Source organism: Ipomoea nil, unplaced genomic scaffold (assembly GCF_001879475.1).
Source record: "Ipomoea nil cultivar Tokyo-kokei standard unplaced genomic scaffold, Asagao_1.1 scaffold1407, whole genome shotgun sequence".
In the NCBI taxonomy this organism is placed as follows: Eukaryota; Viridiplantae; Streptophyta; class Magnoliopsida; order Solanales; family Convolvulaceae; genus Ipomoea; species Ipomoea nil.
The window spans coordinates 335,622-360,268 of record NW_017617835.1 but is presented as its reverse complement, the minus strand read 5'-3'; the positions used below and the strand labels follow the sequence as shown (position 1 = coordinate 360,268).

At 25.8% G+C, this 24,647-nt stretch overlaps 2 protein-coding genes across 2 annotated transcripts; both read left to right on the top strand.

The window, feature by feature from the left end:
- Nucleotides 1-2,382: 2,382 nt before the first annotated feature.
- On the top strand, nucleotides 2,383-24,410 carry LOC109186204 (putative late blight resistance protein homolog R1B-12). Its single transcript, XM_019336138.1, has 5 exons — nucleotides 2,383-5,075; nucleotides 5,189-5,488; nucleotides 23,624-23,779; nucleotides 23,864-24,118; nucleotides 24,316-24,410. The coding sequence occupies exons 1-2, from the start codon at nucleotides 2,443-2,445 to the stop codon at nucleotides 5,238-5,240; spliced, it is 2,685 nt and encodes an 894-aa protein (XP_019191683.1). The 5' UTR covers nucleotides 2,383-2,442; the 3' UTR covers nucleotides 5,241-5,488; nucleotides 23,624-23,779; nucleotides 23,864-24,118; nucleotides 24,316-24,410.
- LOC109186203 lies at nucleotides 5,303-24,118 on the top strand. Its single transcript, XM_019336137.1, has 4 exons — nucleotides 5,303-5,488; nucleotides 22,653-22,832; nucleotides 23,624-23,779; nucleotides 23,864-24,118. Exons 1-4 carry the CDS (start codon nucleotides 5,303-5,305, stop codon nucleotides 24,116-24,118), a joined length of 777 nt encoding a protein of 258 aa, XP_019191682.1.
- Nucleotides 24,411-24,647: the final 237 nt, after the last annotated feature.

Here is a 24,647-nt window from a genome sequence, read left to right as displayed (position 1 = left end):
CGAATACCACATGACTTTTAAAGACTCTTTAAAAATCTTGATTGAATACTGCCTGACTTTTAAAGACTTTTTAAAAATTTAAATTGAATACCTCCAAACTTTTAAAGTTTATAAAAGTCTTTAAAACTCTATAAAAGTCATGATTGAATACACCTCCCTTAATTTTTATTCGATGAATGATTCTTTTAAACTGTTTCTTCGACTTCTTTTAATTACTCTGCGGCAATAGTTTTATTTTATTTTATTTTTTTCACAAAAATACCTTCCAAATTGAATTTTATTAGGATTTGGATTTCTTATCATCAGTTTGTTAATTAGTGTTTTCCTACTCTTTTAGTTTGTTTAAACTTATTTATTTCATATGGGTTGACAATAATCAAATCCTTGAGAACCAATTTGCTAGAGGTTTTTTTTTTTTTTTTTTTTTTTTTTTTTTGAATACAATTTATAGATAGAATGCATGAAAATTCATTTACTAAGTTGCATGGTTATTTTTTATTTTTATTTTCTGAAAATAAAGAGCTAATTCATTAATCATAAGTTGAAATAGTTACAATAAAGATTAATAGAAGTGAGACATAGAAACAATTTTCCTAGCAATCCTAAAAGAAACTTGAATCGCAAACTGTGTTACAAGATTGAAGCTGAATTCATTAGAGGAACCTGAAACTTCTTTGATGTTGTTAATGATCTGGCTATCCAAGACTGACTCTATTTGAGAAGTCTTGCATACCACCTGAGTACGTAACTATTGCAGCTCTTCTGTGCATAGACAATATCTTCATTAATCTGAACTGCATATCATGGTTCAGATCTTCTTCGTTGCTCAAGATGAGATAAACATACGCCATGATCAATTAAATCGTTTCACCTTAATGAAAAAAGAACTCGCCAAAGAAACGAGAGGGAATAACTCCCCAAAGAAGTGAGGAAATAACTTGTCAAAATAACTTATGAAAAAAGTGAAAAACACAGATCTTTAGAGAAAAACATAACTCCACGCCTTCTTCTGTCAAGAAAACACCACGCCTTTTGTCCTTGATCAAAGCACAAAACTTATTGTCCTTTTTCAGAACTCAAAGTCTTCCTTACCGAGATTCAAGAAAAGAACACTGACACAAAGCCTTATTTTCCCTTTTTGTTGAAAAATCAGTGTTGACAATGGTGAGGGGCTTCTTGATTAGATCTGATGGTGGAAGTTGTGAAACTAAAAAACAAAATATAAAGGAACTACGGAAGTATGAGATCGCCGGCCAAGGACAGAGTCGGCCAGAGGCCGACGGCCACACTACAAAGGAACGGCGAGATGCCAGGTTTGGGAGGGCAGAGATGCAGAGAGGTTTTTTGCAGTTAGTTTACGGAGGTTTAATTTGCAGTTTTTGAAAAAAAAAATTGTGTTTTGATGATTAAAAATTGAATCCTAAGTTGCATGGTTATATTTCTTGCAATTGACAATCTTTATATTTTTTCTATTTCTATTTACATTTTCTGAGAGAAAATTAGAGTTGAATGAGGCAATATATATATATATATATATATATATATATATATATATATATATATATATATATAGTATGGTTCGACTAGAGATGTAAAAGAAAAAAAGTCGAAACACTGTAGAAAAGGAAAAGACATAATCAGAGACTTGTACCAATATAATAAAAATTAGTAAAAGAGTAAATGGAAAGTTGAAATCCAATTCAACAGGAAAGAAGAAAATCAAATAACTAAAAAAAAAAAAAAAAAAAAAAAAAAAAAAAAAAAAAAAAAAAAGAGGAAGGAAACGGTAAAGCCCATTCTGGGGATGAGATTGAGAAATCGAAATGGGTTTATTTTAATGCTCGAAATGAAATGTTTTGACATAAAATATATGATTAAATGAATGACTAGGTATATATATATTAATCATCTTTTCTTAACATGGCAAATAAATTTCAACTATAAGAAGCAACTATGACTCCATATTTATTTCATGAGTATGTATGCTACACATTCCACTTAAAAGCAAATTGGTTAACCAGTTCATGACACCTAATATAATAATTATAAATATGAGAGAAAAATATTAGGCAAAATTTTTGAGCGAAAATAGCAATGCAATTTCCTACCTCCATAGTCCATACCACTTATTATATAGTAATAAAAATTAGTCAAATTAAATAATGTCACCAACAAGACTAATCTAGGCCAGGTCAGTACTTTGATAATATGACCATATTATATATTGGTGAATTCCAGGCCGGCTCAGCCGTAGCATATTTTATCATAGTTCAAGTTTTCATAGTTACCGACCACGAACCTGTCCAGGCCGGCTGTCGGTTGAGTTGACTTACATGATGGTTTAAAGAATTCTATTGATGAAAGATCGATAATCAGATCCATTCCATTGCTTCATCTCTTTCAGATTCTGAACCCATTTTTCTCTACTTAACTTTATCTTCAATGGCTACTTTCGCTCATATCACTTCTCTACTAAATACGTTACACTTCCATTTTCTGCAGCCCCATCCATGTTTGATTTTTGACGATACAGAAGCCATCAAATCTGTGTGTGAGAAGATTCGATATTTGCAAGCCTTTTTAGAGGGTTCTGAGAAGATCAAGGCAAGGAGTGTTTTGGAGTCAGAGATCAGATGTGTGGCTCAAGATGCTGAAGCCAATATTGAATCCCAATTATATCAACTTTATCTGTGCTGCAACCAGGAAGATCACCCACTTAAGCCTCCTCAGAGTCTTTACCACACCTTGGAACAAGTAAAACAAAAGATTGAATCAATTGAACGGAGGATTATTGAGATTAAGAGCAATAACAACCATTTTGCAGAGCCACAAAGTGGAAACAGAATAGAGAATATCAAAGCTGGTAGTTCCTCCCAACGTTCTTCTGAGCCCAAGGATGTGATGGTAGGATGTGACGATGAGTTTGACACCATAATGCACAAGCTCACTTCACTTTCAGAAAAATTGGAAGTCATCTCAATTGTGGGAATGGGAGGGATCGGAAAGACAACTTTGGTTAAAAGAGTCTATGAAGATGCGTCAATTATTTCTTATTTTGATGTTCGAGCATGGGCTACTGTATCTCAAGAACATAACACTAGAGAAATTCTCCTTAGCCTTCTTGACACCAAAGGAGGAGATATCTCTGATCTACCCAATCAGCTGCGTAAAAAGTTAATGGGTCAAAGATACCTAATTGTTATGGACGATATATGGGGTACCAAGGCATGGGATGACCTCCATAGGTGTTTTCCTGAAAGTTTCAATGGGAGTCGAATATTGATAACTACACGGCTCAAACAAGTGGCTGACTATGCTAGTTCAGGTAACAATTCTCATTACATGCGATTCTTAAATTTCAATGAAAGTTGGAATTTATTTTACAAGAAAGTATTTGAGGAAAAAAAAGTCCCGCTTGAATTTGAGACAATTGGTAGAGGTATTGTTGAAAAATGTCAAGGATTACCTCTAACAATTACCGTGGTTGCTGGGCTCTTCACCTCCTTCAACCAGCCATCACTAAACCAATGGAGGAATATTGCTGAAAATCTGAGTTCATTGCTTAACACAGATCCCGAAGAAAAATGTTCAAAAATACTTTCATTAAGTTACAACCACTTACCTCCGCATTTGAAAGTTTGTTTTTTATATTTTGGTGTTTTTCCAGAAGATAGTAAAATTCGTGTGAAAAAATTGATTAGGCTATGGGTTGCAGAGGGATTTTTAAAGCTTGAGTTGAATGACACCATGGAAGAAGTGAGTGAGGCTTACTTACAGGATCTTGTAGACAGAGGTCTAGTTCAAATTGATAAGGGGAGTTTTGGCATTAAAATGAAGTATTGTAGGGTTCATGATGTGTTGCATAACTATTGCTTGAGAGAAGCTCAGAGGGAGAAGCTTTTGTGTGTTGTAAATAAGAATAGTGTTCCGATGGGTAGACTTAAACGCATTCTCATGAGAATAAAGAGAAGCATATCAATAGGCTCCGTTCCAAAAGCTTGCTATTGGGTTAGCAGTCAGTTAACACATTTGGGTTTGGCAATTACTAGAGAAAGGTATGATGAGACTGGCGCACCCCTGGAGTTTCGTTCCATTCTATATTTTGGAATGAAAAATATTTCCTCCAATCCATTTCCCTGTTTTGAGGTTCTAAGGGTGTTGGACATATCTTCAATAATAATTAGTGAGCACCACATACCAAGTGAAATATGGAATCTTCTTAATTTGAGATACTTAGCCTTAAGAACCTTTGAGTTCTTTCCAGATTTAGAATGGTTCAAGCTTCAAAATTTGCAAACCTTGATTGTTCTTAATGTCCGCCCCTATGGATGGGGAAGACGGAAGCCAAAATTTAATATTTTGGGTATGCCACGACTAAGGCATGTTTCTATTAATGGTTGCTTCCTCAATCTCCCAACATTGGTCCAGGGAAATCTACAAGCTTTATTTTGGTTGCATCTATCCCATCAAGGTTTAGACTTTGAAAAAATTCCGAACGTGAAGGAACTTGGGTTTTACATTGACTACAACTATGTTTCAGAGCTACTACGGCCTATTTCACTTGATGGTCTTGCCAATTTGCATAAGTTGGAGAACATGAAAATTAAAGCATCATGTAAAAGAATTGAAAATGATTACTTTCGGCTTCAACGGATAGCTTTGCCAGAAAACCTCAAAAAGTTGTCACTTTATGGAACTTATCTTTCACCGGAGGATATGGCCATTATTGGCACATTGCCCAACCTTGAGATTCTAAAATTGATGAACAATGATTTCAGTGGCCAAGAGTGGAACACAAGGGAGAATGAATTTTGCAGGTTAAAGTACTTGCAAATTCAAAGGTCATGTCTCAAGGATTGGAATAGTGCTCATTTTCCCGTTCTTGAATGCCTAAATTTGACATCGTGTTGGGATTTGGAGGAATTTCCAGCTAGTTTTGTTGATATTCCCTTTTTGCGGTTAATTATGTTAAACAAGTGTCGACGTTCCCTTCTTAATTCTGCTAAACAGATTCAAGAAGAGTGGCTAGACTACGGAGATGATAAACTTATTGTGGAGGACTTTGATTGTCGAAGGTAATACATATTTTCTAATATAAATTGTGGATATGATTTTGCATCCTGTACGTATTTTGAGCCTTATGATTCAATTGATTATTTTATTCTTGGGTATATTTCTATTTTTGTAGAGTGGAAGATGAAGAGGAAGAAGAAGTGCAAGACCATAATATGAATCACTGAGTGCAGGTGTGACAAGATGAGCAAAAGTTATATTGGAGGCTTTTTTTTGTTGCTTTGACGAGATGAGATGCAAGTTAAAAGAAGGATATAAAAATGGTACCAAAAGAAGTCTCTATCTAAAGTACACTGTGAAATATGTTGACTGGGATTCTTCTATTGTGCCTTTCATAATTTATTTACTTGATGCGACTGATCCTTGGAAAATGTCTGATGATTCCAAAGGGTTTATGAAATTGCACCCGTGCCAGGTGATTATATTAATTCAGCACTACCAATCTACTTACCTACCTTTTGTAATTCAACATGCTATATATCATGGATAATGGTCTACTTTGTATTATGGATTTTGTCCAAAATGACATTTAAATTATGTATCACTTAATATATTATATATCGTTAACAGATTTTGTACATGTAATGATAAATTATGTACCTATTAAATATACTAAATCTACTACAATTAAACTATTATATTGCTCTAGTTAACATATTATGTACATTCAATTTATTTATACGTATAGAATTTGTTAATTGAAAGTATATAACATGATAATTGCAGATACATAATCTAAATATCATTTTGGACAAAGTTCACGATGTAAGGTGGACCATGGTTCATGATATAAATTGTCACGGTCAACCATGGTCCACCTTACAAGGTGCACTTTCATTATTAGTATACTAAAAGTTCTTTTTAGTACCTCAAATGTTTATTTTCTGAGTATTCATTTTTTGTGTTTTGAACCCAACAGATGTGTCCAAAGGTTATGAGGAGGGATGGACACTTAACGTGCATATAATAGATACGCGGGGTGCGGAAGATAGGATTGGATGCACTGAATGCAGGTGTGACCTGTATAATCTCACAATGGATGAGCAAAAGTTTATTAAAGATTGAGGTTATATTGGAGGCTTGTTTTGTTGCGGTGACAAGATGAAATGCAAGTTAAAAGAAGGATATAATAATGGTACCAAAAGAAGTCTCTACCTAAAGTACACTGTGAAATATGTTGACTGGGATTCTTCCATTGTGCCAGGTGGTTATATTAATTCAGCATTACCTACCTACATATCTTCTGTATTATTATGTTATATACACTAGTATTTGCGCCCGTGCGTTGCACGGAATGAATTTGTTATAATATTTTAAAAATATTTAGATCGATATACAATTGTATAAATTATAACATCGAATATTATAAAATATAATTGAAGAATTGAGTTGCACCGATTATGTTTTCTGATGTTATTAATACTTGAATTCGAGTAAATAATTGCCCAATTAATAGTTAACGTGTAGATATACGCATTCGGTGTTGCAACTTTAGAGATTTTATATATCAGTGTTTATAATTTGTATTAATTGGACTAATTAGCTCGTTGTCTAGCAACTCAGTTATAGAAATTATTTATACGGAAGATATATTTTCTATGTAGATATATAGCAATTTTGTCATCTTTGTATATAAAAAACCATAATATCAATAACTTGAATTATACATTATTAAAAATCTCTTTGTAGACAACATTGGTAGTAGTAACGAAATTTTATCCATCCTCGTCTAGAGTTAAAACCATCAGACCATCAGGATGGATGACTCGGGAAAAATTCACATACAATAAACTGTGATTAAAGACGAGTTGTTTTAGTAATAACTCAACGTGAGTTAGTGTTTGACCCTGACTTTTGTTGATAGTCATGGCATATGCGAGCATCAACGTGAATTGTTTTCGTTAGAACTTGAATGGCAATCTCGTATCAGAAGGGCGAAAGACATTTTAATTGAAGATTTTACTTTTATTAATAGTATAAATATAGATTGGTGTAAATAATAATTAATAAATTATTATTTTCTTATAAAATTACATATAATTTCAAATGAATTTTCTCATTTATTACGCAGAATTTGTTTCCATTATTCTCACAATTATAATGGTTTAATTATTCTCAGCATTTGATAACCATCATCCATTTTTAAGTACACATTGACTTCAATGTGTGATAAAAATTCATTAGATATTAATTAATTTTCATATAAAATTTTGTTACCAATTAAGTTTTATTAATTTTTTTTTACCAATTAATTAATATTCATATTCATTTGGGCGGGAATGTTGAAGATGATAATTTTACTTTTATTAATAGTATAAATTGGTGTAAATAATAATTAATAAATTATTATTTGTTTATAAAATTATGCAGAATTTCAAACGAATTTTCTCATTTGTTAGGTAGAATTTGTATCCATTATTTTTATAACTAGTATTTGCGCCCGTGCGTTGCACGGAATGAATTTGTTATAATATTTTAAAAATATTTAGATCGATATACAATTGTATAAATTATAACATCGAATATTATAAAATATAATTGAAGAATTGAGTTGCACCGATTATGTTTTCTGATGTTATTAATACTTGAATTCGAGTAAATAATTGCCCAATTAATAGTTAACGTGTAGATATACGCATTCGGTGTTGCAACTTTAGAGATTTTATATATCAGTGTTTATAATTTGTATTAATTGGACTAATTAGCTCGTTGTCTAGCAACTCAGTTATAGAAATTATTTATACGGAAGATATATTTTCTATGTAGATATATAGCAATTTTGTCATCTTTGTATATAAAAAACCATAATATCAATAACTTGAATTATACATTATTAAAAATCTCTTTGTAGACAACATTGGTAGTAGTAACGAAATTTTATCCATCCTCGTCTAGAGTTAAAACCATCAGACCATCAGGATGGATGACTCGGGAAAAATTCACATACAATAAACTGTGATTAAAGACGAGTTGTTTTAGTAATAACTCAACGTGAGTTAGTGTTTGACCCTGACTTTTGTTGATAGTCATGGCATATGCGAGCATCAACGTGAATTGTTTTCGTTAGAACTTGAATGGCAATCTCGTATCAGAAGGGCGAAAGACATTTTAATTGAAGATTTTACTTTTATTAATAGTATAAATATAGATTGGTGTAAATAATAATTAATAAATTATTATTTTCTTATAAAATTACATATAATTTCAAATGAATTTTCTCATTTATTACGCAGAATTTGTTTCCATTATTCTCACAATTATAATGGTTTAATTATTCTCAGCATTTGATAACCATCATCCATTTTTAAGTACACATTGACTTCAATGTGTGATAAAAATTCATTAGATATTAATTAATTTTCATATAAAATTTTGTTACCAATTAAGTTTTATTAATTTTTTTTTACCAATTAATTAATATTCATATTCATTTGGGCGGGAATGTTGAAGATGATAATTTTACTTTTATTAATAGTATAAATTGGTGTAAATAATAATTAATAAATTATTATTTGTTTATAAAATTATGCAGAATTTCAAACGAATTTTCTCATTTGTTAGGTAGAATTTGTATCCATTATTTTTATAACTAGTATTTGCGCCCGTGCGTTGCACGGAATGAATTTGTTATAATATTTTAAAAATATTTAGATCGATATACAATTGTATAAATTATAACATCGAATATTATAAAATATAATTGAAGAATTGAGTTGCACCGATTATGTTTTCTGATGTTATCAATACTTGAATTCGAGTAAATAATTGCCCAATTAATAGTTAACGTGTAGATATACGCATTCGGTGTTGCAACTTTAGAGATTTTATATATCAGTGTTTATAATTTGTATTAATTGGACTAATTAGCTCGTTGTCTAGCAACTCAGTTATAGAAATTATTTATATGAAAGATATATTTTCTATGTAGATATATAGCAATTTTGTCATCTTTGTATATAAAAAACCATAATATCAATAACTTGAATTATACATTATTGAAAATCTCTTTGTAGACAACATTGGTAGTAGTAACGGAATTTTATCCATTCTCGTCTAGAGTTAAAACCATCAGACCATCAGGATGGATGACTCGGGAAAAATTCACATACAATAAACTGTGATTAAAGACGAGTTGTTTTAGTAATAACTCAACGTGAGTTAGTGTTTGACCCTGACTTTTGTTGATAGTCATGGCATATGCGAGCATCAACGTGAATTGTTTTCGTCAGAACTTGAATGACAATCTCGTATCAGAAGGGCGAAAGACATTTTAATTGAAGATTTTACTTTTATTAATAGTATAAATATAGATTGGTGTAAATAATAATTAATAAATTATTATTTTCTTATAAAATTACATATAATTTCAAATGAATTTTCTCATTTATTACGCAGAATTTGTTTCCATTATTCTCACAATTATAATGGTTTAATTATTCTCAGCATTTGATAACCATCATCCATTTTTAAGTACACATTGACTTCAATGTGTGATAAAAATTCATTAGATATTAGTTAATTTTCATATAAAATTTTGTTACCAATTAAGCTTTATTAAATTTTTTTTACCAATTAATTAATATTCATATTCATTTGGGCGGGAATGTTGAAGATGATAATTTTACTTTTATTAATAGTATAAATTGGTGTAAATAATAATTAATAAATTATTATTTGTATATAAAATTACGCAGAATTTCAAACGAATTTTCTCATTTGTTAGGTAGAATTTGTATCCATTATTTTTATAATTATAATAATTTAATTATTCTCATAATTTGGTAACCATTTTTCATTTTTATATACATATTGACTTTAATCTGTGGTAACAATTCATTAGATATTAGTTAATTTTCATATAAAATTTTGTTACCAATTAAGCTTTATTATTTTTTACTAATTAATTAATATTCATATTAATTTGGGTTGGGATGTTGTAAAGGAGGATTTTACTTTTATTAAAGTCATTTCACTAAGAACTTGGAGGGTGTGGTTAAGTGGAAGGGATGCATCCATCCTTATTAACCAAAGACAAGGATTTGATCATTGCCTTTGGGAATTGAGCAACTTTAAATCTCCAGCCCTTTCACCCAAAAGATGGGCATTAGTCACTTTATCTAATCATGTTATATTAATTTCATTTTGAAATCATTGGTTCACATATTTGATTTATTTATTTTTTCTTTAATTATTCTCGTTGTAAACATAAATGATATTGCAATAATTAATTTATAATATTTATCAAATTGTATTTTTTTTAAATGTAAAATTTTCTCATGTTTAGGGATTAAAAATATTTTAAAATTATTTTTTATTAGTAAGTATTTTTATTTCTAAAATATTTTCCAGCAACCCAAACACTCCCTTAGTCTCTAATAAAAAACTAAAAAATAAAAGTTATTTCATTAAGAAAATTAAAACTAATAAAAGTAAATATAATCATGCTATATTTATTTGTAACTGTATATTAATTTCATTTTGAAATCATTGGTTCACATCTTTGAATTATTTATTTTTTTTTTGAATGCTACTGGCTCTATTACATTGTAGTATCTATTCATATACTTTCTCAACCTACTGAATTATTTATTTTTTTCTTTAACTATTATAAACAAAAATTATGATATTTATCAAATTGTATTTATATAACATTTGCACATGTTATGAGGTGTTAAAAAATATTTCAAATTATTTTTTATTAGCATGTATTTTTATTTTAAAATATTTTGCAGCAGGATAAACACTACCTTAGGCTCCCATAAAAAAAAAAAAAAAAAAAAAAAAAAAAACTGATAAAGAAAAGTCATTTCGTTAAGAAAATTAAAACTAATTAAAGTAAATCTAATCATGCTATATTTATTTGCAATTGTATATTAATTTCATTTTGAAATCATTGGTTCACATTTTTGAATTATTTATTTTTTTCTTTAACTATTATAAACACAAAATTTGATATTTACCAAATTGTATTTTTAAAAATATATAACATTTACACATGTTATGAGGGGTTAAAAAATATTTTAAAATATTTTTTATTTGTATGTATTTTTATTTTAAAATATTTTTCAACAATCCAAACACTCCCTTAGCCTCCCATAAAAAAAACTGACAAAGAAATGTCATTTCATTAAGGAAATTAAAATTAATTAAAGTAAATCTAATCATGCTATATTTATTTGTAACTGTAAATTAATTTCATTTTGAAATCATTGGTTCACATATTTGAATTTGTTTTTAGTTATTATAATTTATAAACAGAAATGATATTGTACTAATTAATTTATGATATTTATCAATTGTATTGTTTAAAAAATATAAGATTTACAAATGGTATGAGGGATTACAAAATATTTTAAAATTATTTTTTATTAGTAAGTATTTAAAAAAAATAAAAATTCCCCCAACTCAACACTCCCTTAGCCTCCCATAAACAATTGATAAAGAAAAGTCATATCATTAAGGGAATTAAAACTAATTAAAGTAAATATACTCATACTATATTTATTTGTAACTATATATTAATTTCATTTTGAAATTATTGGTTCACATATTTGAATTATTTATTTTTTTCTTTAATTATTATAAACATAAATGATATTGTATTAATTAATTTATGATATTTATCAAATTGTATTTTTTAAAATATAGTGTTTTACTCGAGAATTTTTTTTTGTTATTATGAATTTAAAATGAAATTAGAAAAATAAAAAGATTTTAAAATGTACAATATAATAATATAGTTGGACTTTTATATATTTGGTCAAGTATCTATTTTCATAACATACAAAATTAAAATTAAAATATTGTATGGTTAGTATAATATCTAATCATGTACATATTTAGATAAGTTTATAGAAAAAATTTATAAAATTAAATTGATTTATTACAAATTGTATTTCATATATATATTATAATTTCAAAAATATTAATAATAATAATAACTAAGAAAATTGTACTTAAAAATCAATAAAAATGTAAATTCTAAATTTTGTATGAATAAATATAAACTCTAATCGGACGCATATCCTTATATGATTGAATAATACATTGTATATACACATAATATTTATTAATATGTATATATAAAAATTCTATAATATAATTCATTCATTATAATTTGTATTAATAGATTTATATTTAAAAATTTAAAAAGCTGTGTTATATTTTCAGTAAAATATAAACATATTCATTCGTTTTTCTTAATATTTCATTTCCTTTTGAGTATATTCATTTCTTTTTTTTTTCCTTCATAAAAATAATTAATATTTATTTCTATTCATTTTTCCTAATAATTGAAATTAATTTGCCTGATTTCCATGTCCATTAGGATATTAATAACGGATTTCTGTTTGAAATATTCATTTCCTTTCTGATTAAAAAATAATGTAATTATAAAAATATAATTACTGATTATATTTCTAATAAAATATTAATATATTCATTTCATTTTTCCTTAATAAATAATTAATATAAGTATAATAATTATAATCATATAATTACTGATTATATTTTAAATGAAATATGAGATTCATTTCCTTTTTCACTCATAGAAAGAGTTAATATTCATTTCCATTTATTTTTCATTCATAATTTTTTCCTAATATTTTATGTGGTGGTTACTAATTTTTTCGTAGGGAAAACGGTGTTATATTTCCAATAAATTTTTAATATTAAATCTTTTTTTCATTTGGCCTGATTCCTGTGTCTATTAGTAACAAAATATTAATAATAGATTCTCGTGTGTAAAATTCATTTTTCTGTTCATATTCATTTCCTTTTTCCTTCATAAATAATTAATATAATTATAATAATATAATTACTGATTATATTTTAAGTGAAATATGGATATATTCATTTCCTTTTTCATTCATAGAAAGAGTTAATATTTGTTTCCATTTCTTTTTCCTTCATAATTTTTTCCTAATATTTCATTTGGTGGTTACTAATTTTTTTTGTAGGGAAAATTGTGTTATATTTCCAATAAATTTTTAATATTAAATCCTTTTTTCATTTGGAATGATTCCCATGCCTATTAGTAACATAATATTAATAATAGATTTTCGTGTGTAAAATTCATTTCTATTTCTGGTCATAAAAACAATGTGGTACGTTTGTAATATTCATTTTCAATCACAAAAACAATTTGGTATGTGTTTAATAATCATTTCCTTTTTCCTTTACCCTAATTTTCTGTGTAGCAAATTTGTTATTTACTTATTAAGCACTTTTTTTTTTAATTCGAGTCCATTTTTAATATTAATTTCTTTTTTCTTTTGGTCTGATTTCTGTGCCAAAAGCTGTGTTATATTCTTAGTGAAATATAAACATATTCATTCGTTTTTCATCATATTTCATTTCCTTTTGAATATATTTATTTCTTTTTTTTTCCTTCATAAAAAGAATTAATATTGATTTTTATCCATTTTTCTTAATAATTGTCGATTAATTGGCCTGATTTTCATGTCGATTAGTAACATGATATTAATAACAGATTTCTTTGTGAAATATTCATTTCCTTTCTCGTTCATAAAAAGAATTAATATTCATTTCCACATAATTAAAAAGTAATATAATTATAAAAATATAATTACTAATTATATTTCCAGTAAACTATTAATATATTCATTTCATTTTTTCTTCATAAATAATTAATATAATTATAATAACTATAATCATATAATTACTGATTATATTTTAAGTGAAATATAAATATATTCATTTCCTTTTTCACTCATAGAAAGAGTTAATATTCATTTTCATTTCTTTTTTCCTCATAATTTTTTTTCTAATATTTCACGTGGTGGTTACTAATTTTTTCGTAAAGAAAACGGTGTTACATTTTCAATAAATTTTTAATATTAAATCTTTTTTTTTTTCATTTGGCCTAATTCCCGTGTCTATTAGTAACAGAATATTAATAATAGATTTTCGTGTCTAAATTTTATTTTTTTCCTTTCATATTCGTTTCCTTTTTTCTTCATAAATAATTAATATAATTATAATAATATAATTACTGATTATATTTTAAGTGAAATATGGATATATTCATTTCCTTTTTTCATTCATAGAAAGATTTAATATTTGTTTCCATTTCTTTTTTCTTCATAATTTTTTCCTAATATTTCATTTGGTGGTTACTAATTTTTTTCGTAGGGAAAACTGTGTTATATTTCCAATAAATTTTTAATATTAAATCCTTTTTTCATTTGGCATGATTCACATGCCTATTAGTATAACAGAATATTAATAATAGATTCTCGTGTGTAAAATTCATTCTTATTTCTGGTCATAAAAACAATCTGGTACGTTTGTAATATTCATTTTCAATCATAAAAACAATCTGGTACAATGTTTAATAATTATTTTCTTTTTCCTTTACCCAAATTTTCTGTCTAGCAAATTAGTTATTTACTTATTAAGCACATTTTTTAATTCGAGTCCATTTTTAATATTAATTTCGTTTTTCTTTTGGTCTGATTTCTGTGTCAATTAGTAACAGAATATTAATAACAAATTTTATTATTACAATTAATTCTTTAGTTTTTTTTTTTGAATTAGAATAATAATAATTGTAATTATATTAATTAATTAATTGTATGGATATTTTTTTGCAATGAGATACAGATCCACTAATATGCAATGTACCCAGATGTGTTCTTCTGCCTCAAAGCCTAATGAATCATACACATGTTGCATCTTAAATGCACGTAGATATAGACATTCATTTTTTTTTTTTTGAGAATGCTAATCGATTCACTGATAGTTGAAGGTAGATAACAATACTTATAATATGAAATTAAACATTTTGGAAGAATAATATGAAATTAAACTCAAATCCAAGTTACTTTACATCTATTAACCCCTAATTAAGATTATATAATAAGGAAACATAGATTTAAATGATTTCATCTAAGAGCTTGTAAATATGGTGACTGCTTTAGTGTTTTTAGAGAGACAACGTGCTTTACCAATTCGCCAGGAAGAACCAATCTCATGCCGGTCTGAATCTCGCGGGAAGTGATTATCGGCTTCTTGTTGTAGTGGGCTAAGCGAGTCACCTCTTGGGCAAGCTTCAAGAAGATATCGTTGATGAAGCTATTCATGATGTCCAAACTGCAAAACATATTGAAGTACGTGAGAATATAGTTAGAAAAATGTAAAAAATTCATACAAAAAGAAAGCAGAAAGATGAGTTTGAGATTCTTTGATTGAAGAAGCTCTTGTATTTATAGGTAGAAAATACTAATTCAAAAGGAAAGTATAATAATTTATTTATTTAAGGGAAAGTATAATAATTTATTTATTTAAGGTAATAACATTATTATTATTATTATTATTATTATTATTATTATTATTATTATTATTATTATTATTATTATTATTATTATTATTATTATTTATTTATTTAATTTCCATTTGACATTTACTTACCAAATAAGTTTTACTACAAAAGTTTTGGGGGGAAAATTTGTTAGGAGGATTTTATTTATTTATTTTCCATTTGACATTTACTTACCAAATAAGTTTTACTACAAAAGTTTTGGGGGGGAAAATTGTTAGGAGGATTTTACTTATATATATATATATATATATACTAGTATTTGCGCCCGTGCGATACACGGAATAGATTTGTTGTAATATATTAAGAATATTTGGATCAATATATAATTATTTAAATTAGAACATCAAATATTATATAGTTCAATTGAATATATGGGTTGGATCATTTATGTGTTTTTATATTATCATTGTATGAATTTAAGCAAATAATTGTTCAAATTAATAGCTAATGTGTAGATGTATGCATGTAGTGTTATAACTTTGGAGATTTTTTTTTTTTAATCATTGTTTAGTATTTTTTTTTTATAAATTATACAAATGTGTTCATTTTCTAGCAACTCAATTATATGAATGAATTGTTATCTTAATTCATTTGTATGGAGGATATTTTTTTTTGTCTATACATATATCAATTTTGTCATTTAAAAAATATAATATCAACGATTTTATTTACACATTGTTGAAACCTCTTTGTAGACGACATTGGTAGTAGCATCACAATCTTGTCCATCATCGTCTAGAGCTAACACCTTCAATTGATCAGGATGGGTGACTCGGTGAAAATATATAATGGTATAATATTAGTCAATTAGCAATCCTTTTATATTTTAAATAAATTAGTAATATCATATTCATTTTCAATCAATTATTCTTTTGTATTTTTAGTCAATTAGAATATTACATGGAGTGATATTTTTACCTAATTTGTGTTCCATTTTTAATTGAGGATGTATAATATTATTATTGAAATATTTCTGTTCCATTTGTAATTTACCTTTACTATTGTTTAAAATATGTATTTACTATTTATGATGTAGAATATTATTATTGAAATATTGGCGTTCAATTTTAGTTTCCCTTCCATTTTAATTAAAATGCAATGGTCTAACCATTTATTTTTTTCATATTAGTCAATTATGAATAATTTTTTTGTTTGTAGTCAATTAATAATATTCATTTCCTTTTAAATTTTCAATCCATTAGTAATATCATATTTATTTTCATCCAATTACTTCTCTTTTATTTTTAGTCAATTAATCAATTAGCGAACTAAAATATCAAATGCAATGATATTTTTACCAAATTTTCGTTTCATTTTTAATTGATGATTTAGAATATTATTATTGAAACATTTCCATTTCATTTTTAATTTTCGCTACATTTTTAATTTACCTTTACTATTGTTTAAAATATGTCTTTAGTATTGATGATGTAGAATATTATTATTGAAGTATTTCCTTTTCATTTTTAATTTACCTTTACTTGATAGTGTAGAATATTATTATTGAAATATTTCCATTCTATTGTTTAAAATTGTGTAAAATTTATGACATACTTGTGATTTGATGTATTATACTGTGTAATATTATTGTGAAAAATTAAAATGCAATGATCTGACCATTTTTTTTTTCTATTTTAGTCAATTATGAATCTTTTCTTATTTTCAAACAATTGTTAATATTCATTTCCTTTTTCAATTAACCTAATATTTGTTGCCAAGCACCTTGTGCTCAGATAGCATGTAGTGACCTCTCTTATGTGGGAAGTCATGAGATCTAGCCTTAGTGAAGGTGTTGGTTGAGAAAATATGTTTGAACAGATACTTATTTATTTACCTAATTTTCATTCCATTTTTAATTGATAATATAGAATATTATTGTGAAATATTTTTGTTCTTTTTTTTTCATCATTTTTTTTAATTTACCTTTACTATTTACTATTGTTTGGGCGATAAATCAAGTAAATAGAATTTTGTTTTTAATTATATTATAGATTTTTTTTCTTTTTCTATTGTTTTGGGTGTGAAAGTAAGGAAGAATGATTTTCTTTTTAATAATGGTATAGATTGAGAATCTTTTTATATTTACCTATTTAACTTATTATTATTAGTATTATTTACCTATTTAACTTATTATTATTAGTATTAATCAGTGACTTTCGTTTCTTTTTCTATTTTTAGTGAATTAAGGGTCCTTTTATATTTTTCTATTTTAATGTTAACTTTTAATTTTACTGATTATTATTAGTATTAATTATTCAGTGAATTCCATTTCATTTTTTATTTTTCATAAATTATGAATCTTTTTTTTTTTCAATTTTTTTATAGGATTGTTTTTACTGTTATTTTTATTATGACCCCTTTTTATAGGATTGTTTTTATTTGGTAACCATTTTTCATTTTTATATACATATTGACTTTAATCTGTGGTAACAATTCATTAGATATTAGTTAATTTTCATATAAAATTTTGTTACCAATTAAGCTTTATTATTTTTTACTAATTAATTAATATTCATATTAATTTGGGTTGGGATGTTGTAAAGGAGGATTTTACTTTTATTAAAGTCATTTCACTAAGAACTTGGAGGGTGTGGTTGAGTGGAAGGGACGCATCCATCCTTATTAACCAAAGGCAAGGATTTGATCATTGCCTTTGGGAATTGAGCAACTTTAAATCTCCAGGCCAGCCCTTTCACCCAAAAGAGGGGCATTAGTCACTTTATCTAATCATGTTATATTAATTTCATTTTGAAATCATTGGTTCACATATTTGATTTATTTATTTTTTCTTTAATTATTCTCGTTGTAAACATAAACGATATTGCAATAATTAATTTATAATATTTATCAAATTGTATTTTTTTTAAATGTAAAATTTTCTCATGTTTAGGGATTAAAAATATTTTAAAATTATTTTTTATTAGTAAGTATTTTTATTTCTAAAATATTTTCCAGCAACCCAAACACTCCCTTAGTCTCTAATAAAAAACTGAAAAATAAAAGTTATTTCATTAAGAAAATTAAAACTACTTAAAGTAAATATAATCATGCTATATTTATTTGTAACTGTATATTAATTTCATTTTAAAATCATTGGTTCACATCTTTGAATTATTTATTTTTTTGTTTAACTATTATAAACAAAAATTATGATATTTATCAAATTGTATTTATATAACATTTACACATGTTATGAGGTGTTAAAAAATATTTCAAATTATTTTTTATTAGCATGTATTTTTATTTTAAAATATTTTCCAGCAGGATAAACACTCCCTTAGGCTCCCAAAAAAAAAAAAAAAACTGATAAAGAAAAGTCATTTCATTAAGAAAATTAAAACTAATTAATGTAAATCTAATCATGCTATATTTATTTGCAATTGTATATTAATTTCATTTTGAAATCATTGGTTCACATTTTTGAATTATTTATTTTTTTCTTTAACTATTATAAACACAAAATTTGATATTTACCAAATTGTATTTTTAAAAATATATAACATTTACACATGTTATGAGGGGTTAAAAAATCTTTTAAATTATTTTTTATTTGTATGTATTTTTATTTTAAAATATTTTTCAACAATCCAAACACTCCCTTAACCTCCCATAAAAAAAAAAAAACTGATAAAGAAATGTCATTTCATTAAGGAAATTAAAATTAATTAAAGTAAATCTAATCATGCTATGCTTTCAAAAAAAAATCTAATCATGCTATATTTATTTGTAACTGTATATTAATTTCATTTTGAAATCATTGGTTCACATATTTGAATTTGTTTTTAATTATTATAATTTATAAACAGAAATGATATTGTACTAATTAATTTATGATATTTATCAAATTGTATTGTTTAAAAAATATAAGATTTACAAATGGTATGAGGGGTTACAAACTATTTTAAAATTATTTTTTATTAGTAAGTATTTAAAAAAAATAAAAATTCCACCAACTCAACACTCCCTTAGCCTCCCATAAACATCTGATAAAGAAAAGTCATATCATTAAGGGAATTAAAACTAATTAAAGTAAATGTAATCATGCTATATTTATTTGTAACTATATATTAATTTTATTTTGAAATTATTGGTTCACATATTTGAATTATTTATTTTTTTCTTTAATTATTATAAACATAAATGATATTGTATTAATTAATTTATGATATTTTTCAAATTGTATTTTTTAAAATATAGTGTTTTACTCGAGAATTTTTTTTGTTATTATGAATTTAAAATTAAATTAGTAAAATAAAAAGATTTGAAAATGTACAATATAATAATATAGTTGGACTTTTATATATTTGGTCAAGTATCTATTTTCATAACATACAAAATTAAAATTAAAATATTGTATGGTTAGTATAATATCTAATCATGTACATATTTAGATAAGTTTATAGAAAAAATTTATAAAATTAAATTGATTTATTACAAATTGTATTTCATATATATTATATTCATTCTTTTTTCTTAATATTTCATTTCCTTTTGAGTATATTCATTTCTTTTTTTTTCCTACATAAAAATAATTAATATTTATTTATATTCATTTTTCCTAATAATTGTCGATTAATTGGCCTGATTTCCATGTCGATTAGGATATTAATAACGGATTTCTGTTTGAAATATTCATTTCCTTTCTGATTAAAAAATAATATAATTATAAAAATATAATTACTGATTATATTTCTAATAAAATATTAATATATTCATTTCATTTTTCCTTCATAAATAATTAATATAAGTATAATAATTATAATCATATAATTACTGATTATATTTTAAATGAAATATGAGTATATTCATTTCCTTTTTCACTCATAGAAAGAGTTAATATTCATTTTCATTTCTTTTTCCTTCATAATTTTTTCCTAATATTTCATGTGGTGGTTACTATTTTTTTCGTAGGGAAAACGGTGTTATATTTCCAATAAATTTTTAATATTAAATCTTTTTTTCATTTGGCCTGATTCCTGTGTCTATTAGTAACAAAATATTAATAATAGATTCTCGTGTGTAAAATTCATTTTTTCTGTTCATATTCATTTCATTTTTCCTTCATAAATAATTAGTATAATTATAATAATATAATTACTGATTATATTATAAGTGAAATATGGATATATTCATTTCCTTTTTCATTCATAGAAAGAGTTAATATTTGTTTCCATTTCTTTCTCCTTCATAATTTTTTCCTAATATTTCATTTGGTGGTTACTAATTTTTTTTGTAGGGAAAATTGTGTTATATTTCCAATAAATTTTTAATATTAAATCCTTTTTTCATTTGGAATGATTCCCATGCCTATTAGTAACATAATATTAATAATAGATTTTCGTGTGTAAAATTCATTCATATTTCTAGTCATAAAAACAATGTGATACGTTTGTAATATTCATTTTCAATCACAAAAACAATTTGGTATGTGTTTAATAATCATTTCCTTTTTCCTTTACCCTAATTTTCTGTGTAGCAAATTTGTTATTTACTTATTAAGCACTTTTTTTTTTTTTAATTCGAGTCCATTTTTAATATTAATTTCTTTTTTCTTTTGGTCTGATTTCTGTGCCAAAAGCTGTGTTATATTCTTAGTGAAATATAAACATATTCATTCGTTTTTCTTCATATTTCATTTTCTTTTGAATATATTTATTTCTTTTTTTTTTTCCTTCATAAAAAGAATTAATATTGATTTTTATTCATCTTTCTTAATAATTGTCGATTAATTGGCCTGATTTTCATGTCGATTAGTAACATGATATTAATAACAGATTTCTTTGTGAAATATTCATTTCCTTTCTCGTTCATAAAAAGAATTAATATTCATTTCCACGTAATTAAAAAGTAATATAATTATAAAAATATAATTACTGATTATATTTCCAGTAAACTATTAATATATTCATTTCATTTTTCCTTCATAAATAATTAATATAATTATAATAACTATAATCATATAATTACTGATTATATTTTAAGTGAAATATGAATATACTCATTTCCTTTTTCACTCATAGAAAGAGTTAATATTCATTTTCATTTCTTTTTTCCTCATAATTTTTTTCTAATATTTCACGTGGTGGTTACTAATTTTTTCGTAAAGAAAACGGTGTTATATTTTCAATAAATTTTTAATATTAAATCTTTTTTTTTTTTCATTTGGCCTAATTTCCGTGTCTATTAGTAACAGAATATTAATAATAGACTTTCGTGTCTAAATTTTATTTTTTCCTTTCATATTCATTTCCTTTTTTCTTCATAAATAATTAATATAATTATAATAATATAATTACTGATTATATTTTAAGTGAAATATGGATATATTCATTTCCTTTTTTTTCATTCATAGAAAGAGTTAATATTTGTTTCCATTTCTTTTTTCTTCATAATTTTTTCCTAATATTTCATTTGGTGGTTACTAATTTTTTTCGTAGGGAAAACTGTGTTATATTTCCAATAAATTTTTAATATTAAATCCTTTTTTCATTTGGCATGATTCCCATGCCTATTAGTATAACAGAATATTAATAATAGATTTTCGTGTGTAAAATTCATTCTTATTTCTGGTCATAAAAACAATCTGGTACGTTTGTAATATTCATTTTCAATCATAAAAATAATATGGTACAAAGTTTAATAATCATTTTCTTTTTCCTTTACCCAAATTTTCTGTCTAGCAAATTAGTTATTTACTTATTAAGCACATTTTTTAATTCGAGTCCATTTTTAATATTAATTTCGTTTTTCTTTTGGTCTGATTTCTGTGTCAATTAGTAACAGAATATTAATAACAAATTTTATTATTACAATTAATTCTTTAGTTTTTTTTTTTGAATTAGAATAATGATAATTGTAATTATATTAATTAATTAATTGTATGGATATTTTTTTGCAATGAGATACAGATCCACTAATATGCAATATACCCAGATGTGTTCTTCTGCCTCAAAGCCTAATGAATCATACACATGTTGCATCTTAAATGCACGTAGATATAGACATTCAATTTTTTTTTTTTTTTGAGAATGTTAATCGATTCACTGATAGTTGAAGGTAGATAACAATACTTATAATATGAAATTAAACCTTTTGGAAGAATAATATGAAATTAAACTCAAATCCAAGTTACTTTACATCTATTAACCCCTAATTGAGATTATATAAAAAGGAAACATAGATTTAAATGATTTCATCTAAGAGCTTGTAAATATGGTGACTGCTTTAGTGTTTTTAGAGAGACAACGTGCTTTACCAATTCGCCAGGAAAAACCAATCTCATGCCGGTCTGAATCTCGCGGGAAGTGATTATCGGCTTCTTGTTGTAGTGGGCCAAGCGAGTCACCTCTTGGGCAAGCTTCAAGAAGATATCGTTGATGAAGCTATTCATGATGTCCAAACTACAAAACATATTGAAGTACGTGAGAATATAGTTAGAAAAATGTAGAAAATTCATACAAAAAGAAAGCAGAAAGATGAGTTTGAGATTCTTTGATTGAAGAAGCTCTTGTATTTATAGGTAGAAAATACTAATTCAAAAGGAAAGTATAATAATTTATTTATTTAAGGGAAAATATAATAATTTATTTATTTAAGGTAATAACATTATTATTATTATTATTATTATTATTATTATTATTATTATTTATTTATTTATTTATTTATTTAATTTCCATTTGACATTTACTTACCAAATAATAAGTTTTACTACAAAAGTTTTGGGGGGAAAATTTGTTAGGAGGATTTTATTTATTTATTTTCCATTTGACATTTACTTACCAAATAAGTTTTACTACAAAAGTTTTGGGGGGAAAATGTGTTAGGAGGATTTTACTTTTATTATTATTATTATTATTATTATTATTATTATTATTATTATTATTATTATTATTATTATTATTATTATTATTTATTTATTTATTTATTTATTTATTTATTTAATTTCCATTTGACATTTACTTACCAAATAATAAGTTTTACTACAAAAGTTTTGGGGGGAAAATTTGTTCGGAGGAATTTATTTATTTATTTTCCATTTGACATTTACTTACCAAATAAGTTTTACTACAAAAGTTTTGGGGGGAAAATTTGTTAGGAGGATTTTACTTTTATATATATATATAGATATAGATTATACTTCTTCCAACCCCGACCCTTTTTCCTAAAAAATAATTCAGTTGGTCTACCGTTCCATATATGATTCTGCAGGTTGAATATTATGTGGAGTCATGTTCTGATGCTGTGGTTAATGATAAATGTGTTCATACCAAAAGTGCAAGTGTTATTTTGCCAAGTGGAGGGGATGTCATCTATGCTGTTGCCCACCAGCACGCAGGAGCTATTGGTTCAACTCTTTATGGACAGGTATTTTTGCTTGTTTAGAATTGGGTCTGTGTTTGTGTAGCATGAAATCTATTGTTTGAACACCTATTTTTTGATTTGTTTTAGGATGGACGGACAATATGCTCATCCCTCCCTATTTACGGGAAGGGAAAGGAGGCTGGAAATGAAGCGGGATACGTTGTAGGAATGACAACTTGTCATCCTCGACCTGGTTCTGTCAAGATTGTTGAGGGGGAGATTATAACCATTATGTCTAATTATAGCAATAGTCAGAGCCACACTGGAGTCATGGTTTTTTTTTACCTTGCTGTTGCTGAACCTTTGGAAAAACCCAATTCTATCATGCATGCTCAAAACTAGGTAACAATATTTTACAACTTCAACATGCATGATATATATATCTACAACGTTAATATGGAAATTTAATTTGTGTATACTTTAGGCATGTGTTGTAGATCAGAGTTGTTAATCTTAATAATAAAAGGTTAGGCGAAGTTGTGTATGCATATATATTTGTTTATGAAGAGATAAACAAACATTTGGATTGATTTTGGCAGGTGATGCCATGATCCCAACAAATGGCCTTTGGGCTTTATTTGCACCGTATGGAATTGCAAATTGTAACAATGGCTACAAACCTATAGTTGTTTGAGGAGGCCGTTTCATGATCTGGTTTACATGTTTGCTGTGTAATATGGCGCAAATTATGCCCTGGACCCGTGTCCACATTGAATTGTGGACACGGGCCCAAAACGACGTTGTTTTTGAAAAAAAAAACGCGTCATTTAGTTAAAAAAAAAAAAAAAATATTCGCGCGCGTTTTGTCGTTAACGGCGTTATTATTATTATTTTTTGGATTATGAATGTACAGTTATGCCGTTATGAATGT

Excerpts from the sequence above, each read along its gene's own strand:
- LOC109186204 (XM_019336138.1), top strand. The coding sequence starts at position 2,443 with ATGGCTACTTTCGCTCATATCACTTCTCTACTAAATACGTTACACTTC. Across the intron at positions 5,076-5,188 it reads GAGGACTTTGATTGTCGAAG|AGTGGAAGATGAAGAGGAAG; the intron begins GTAATACATATT and ends CTATTTTTGTAG.
- LOC109186203 (XM_019336137.1), top strand. The coding sequence starts at position 5,303 with ATGAGATGCAAGTTAAAAGAAGGATATAAAAATGGTACCAAAAGAAGT. Across the intron at positions 5,489-22,652 it reads TGAAATTGCACCCGTGCCAG|AGAGACAACGTGCTTTACCA; the intron begins GTGATTATATTA and ends TAGTGTTTTTAG. Across the intron at positions 23,780-23,863 it reads GTTCAACTCTTTATGGACAG|GATGGACGGACAATATGCTC; the intron begins GTATTTTTGCTT and ends GATTTGTTTTAG.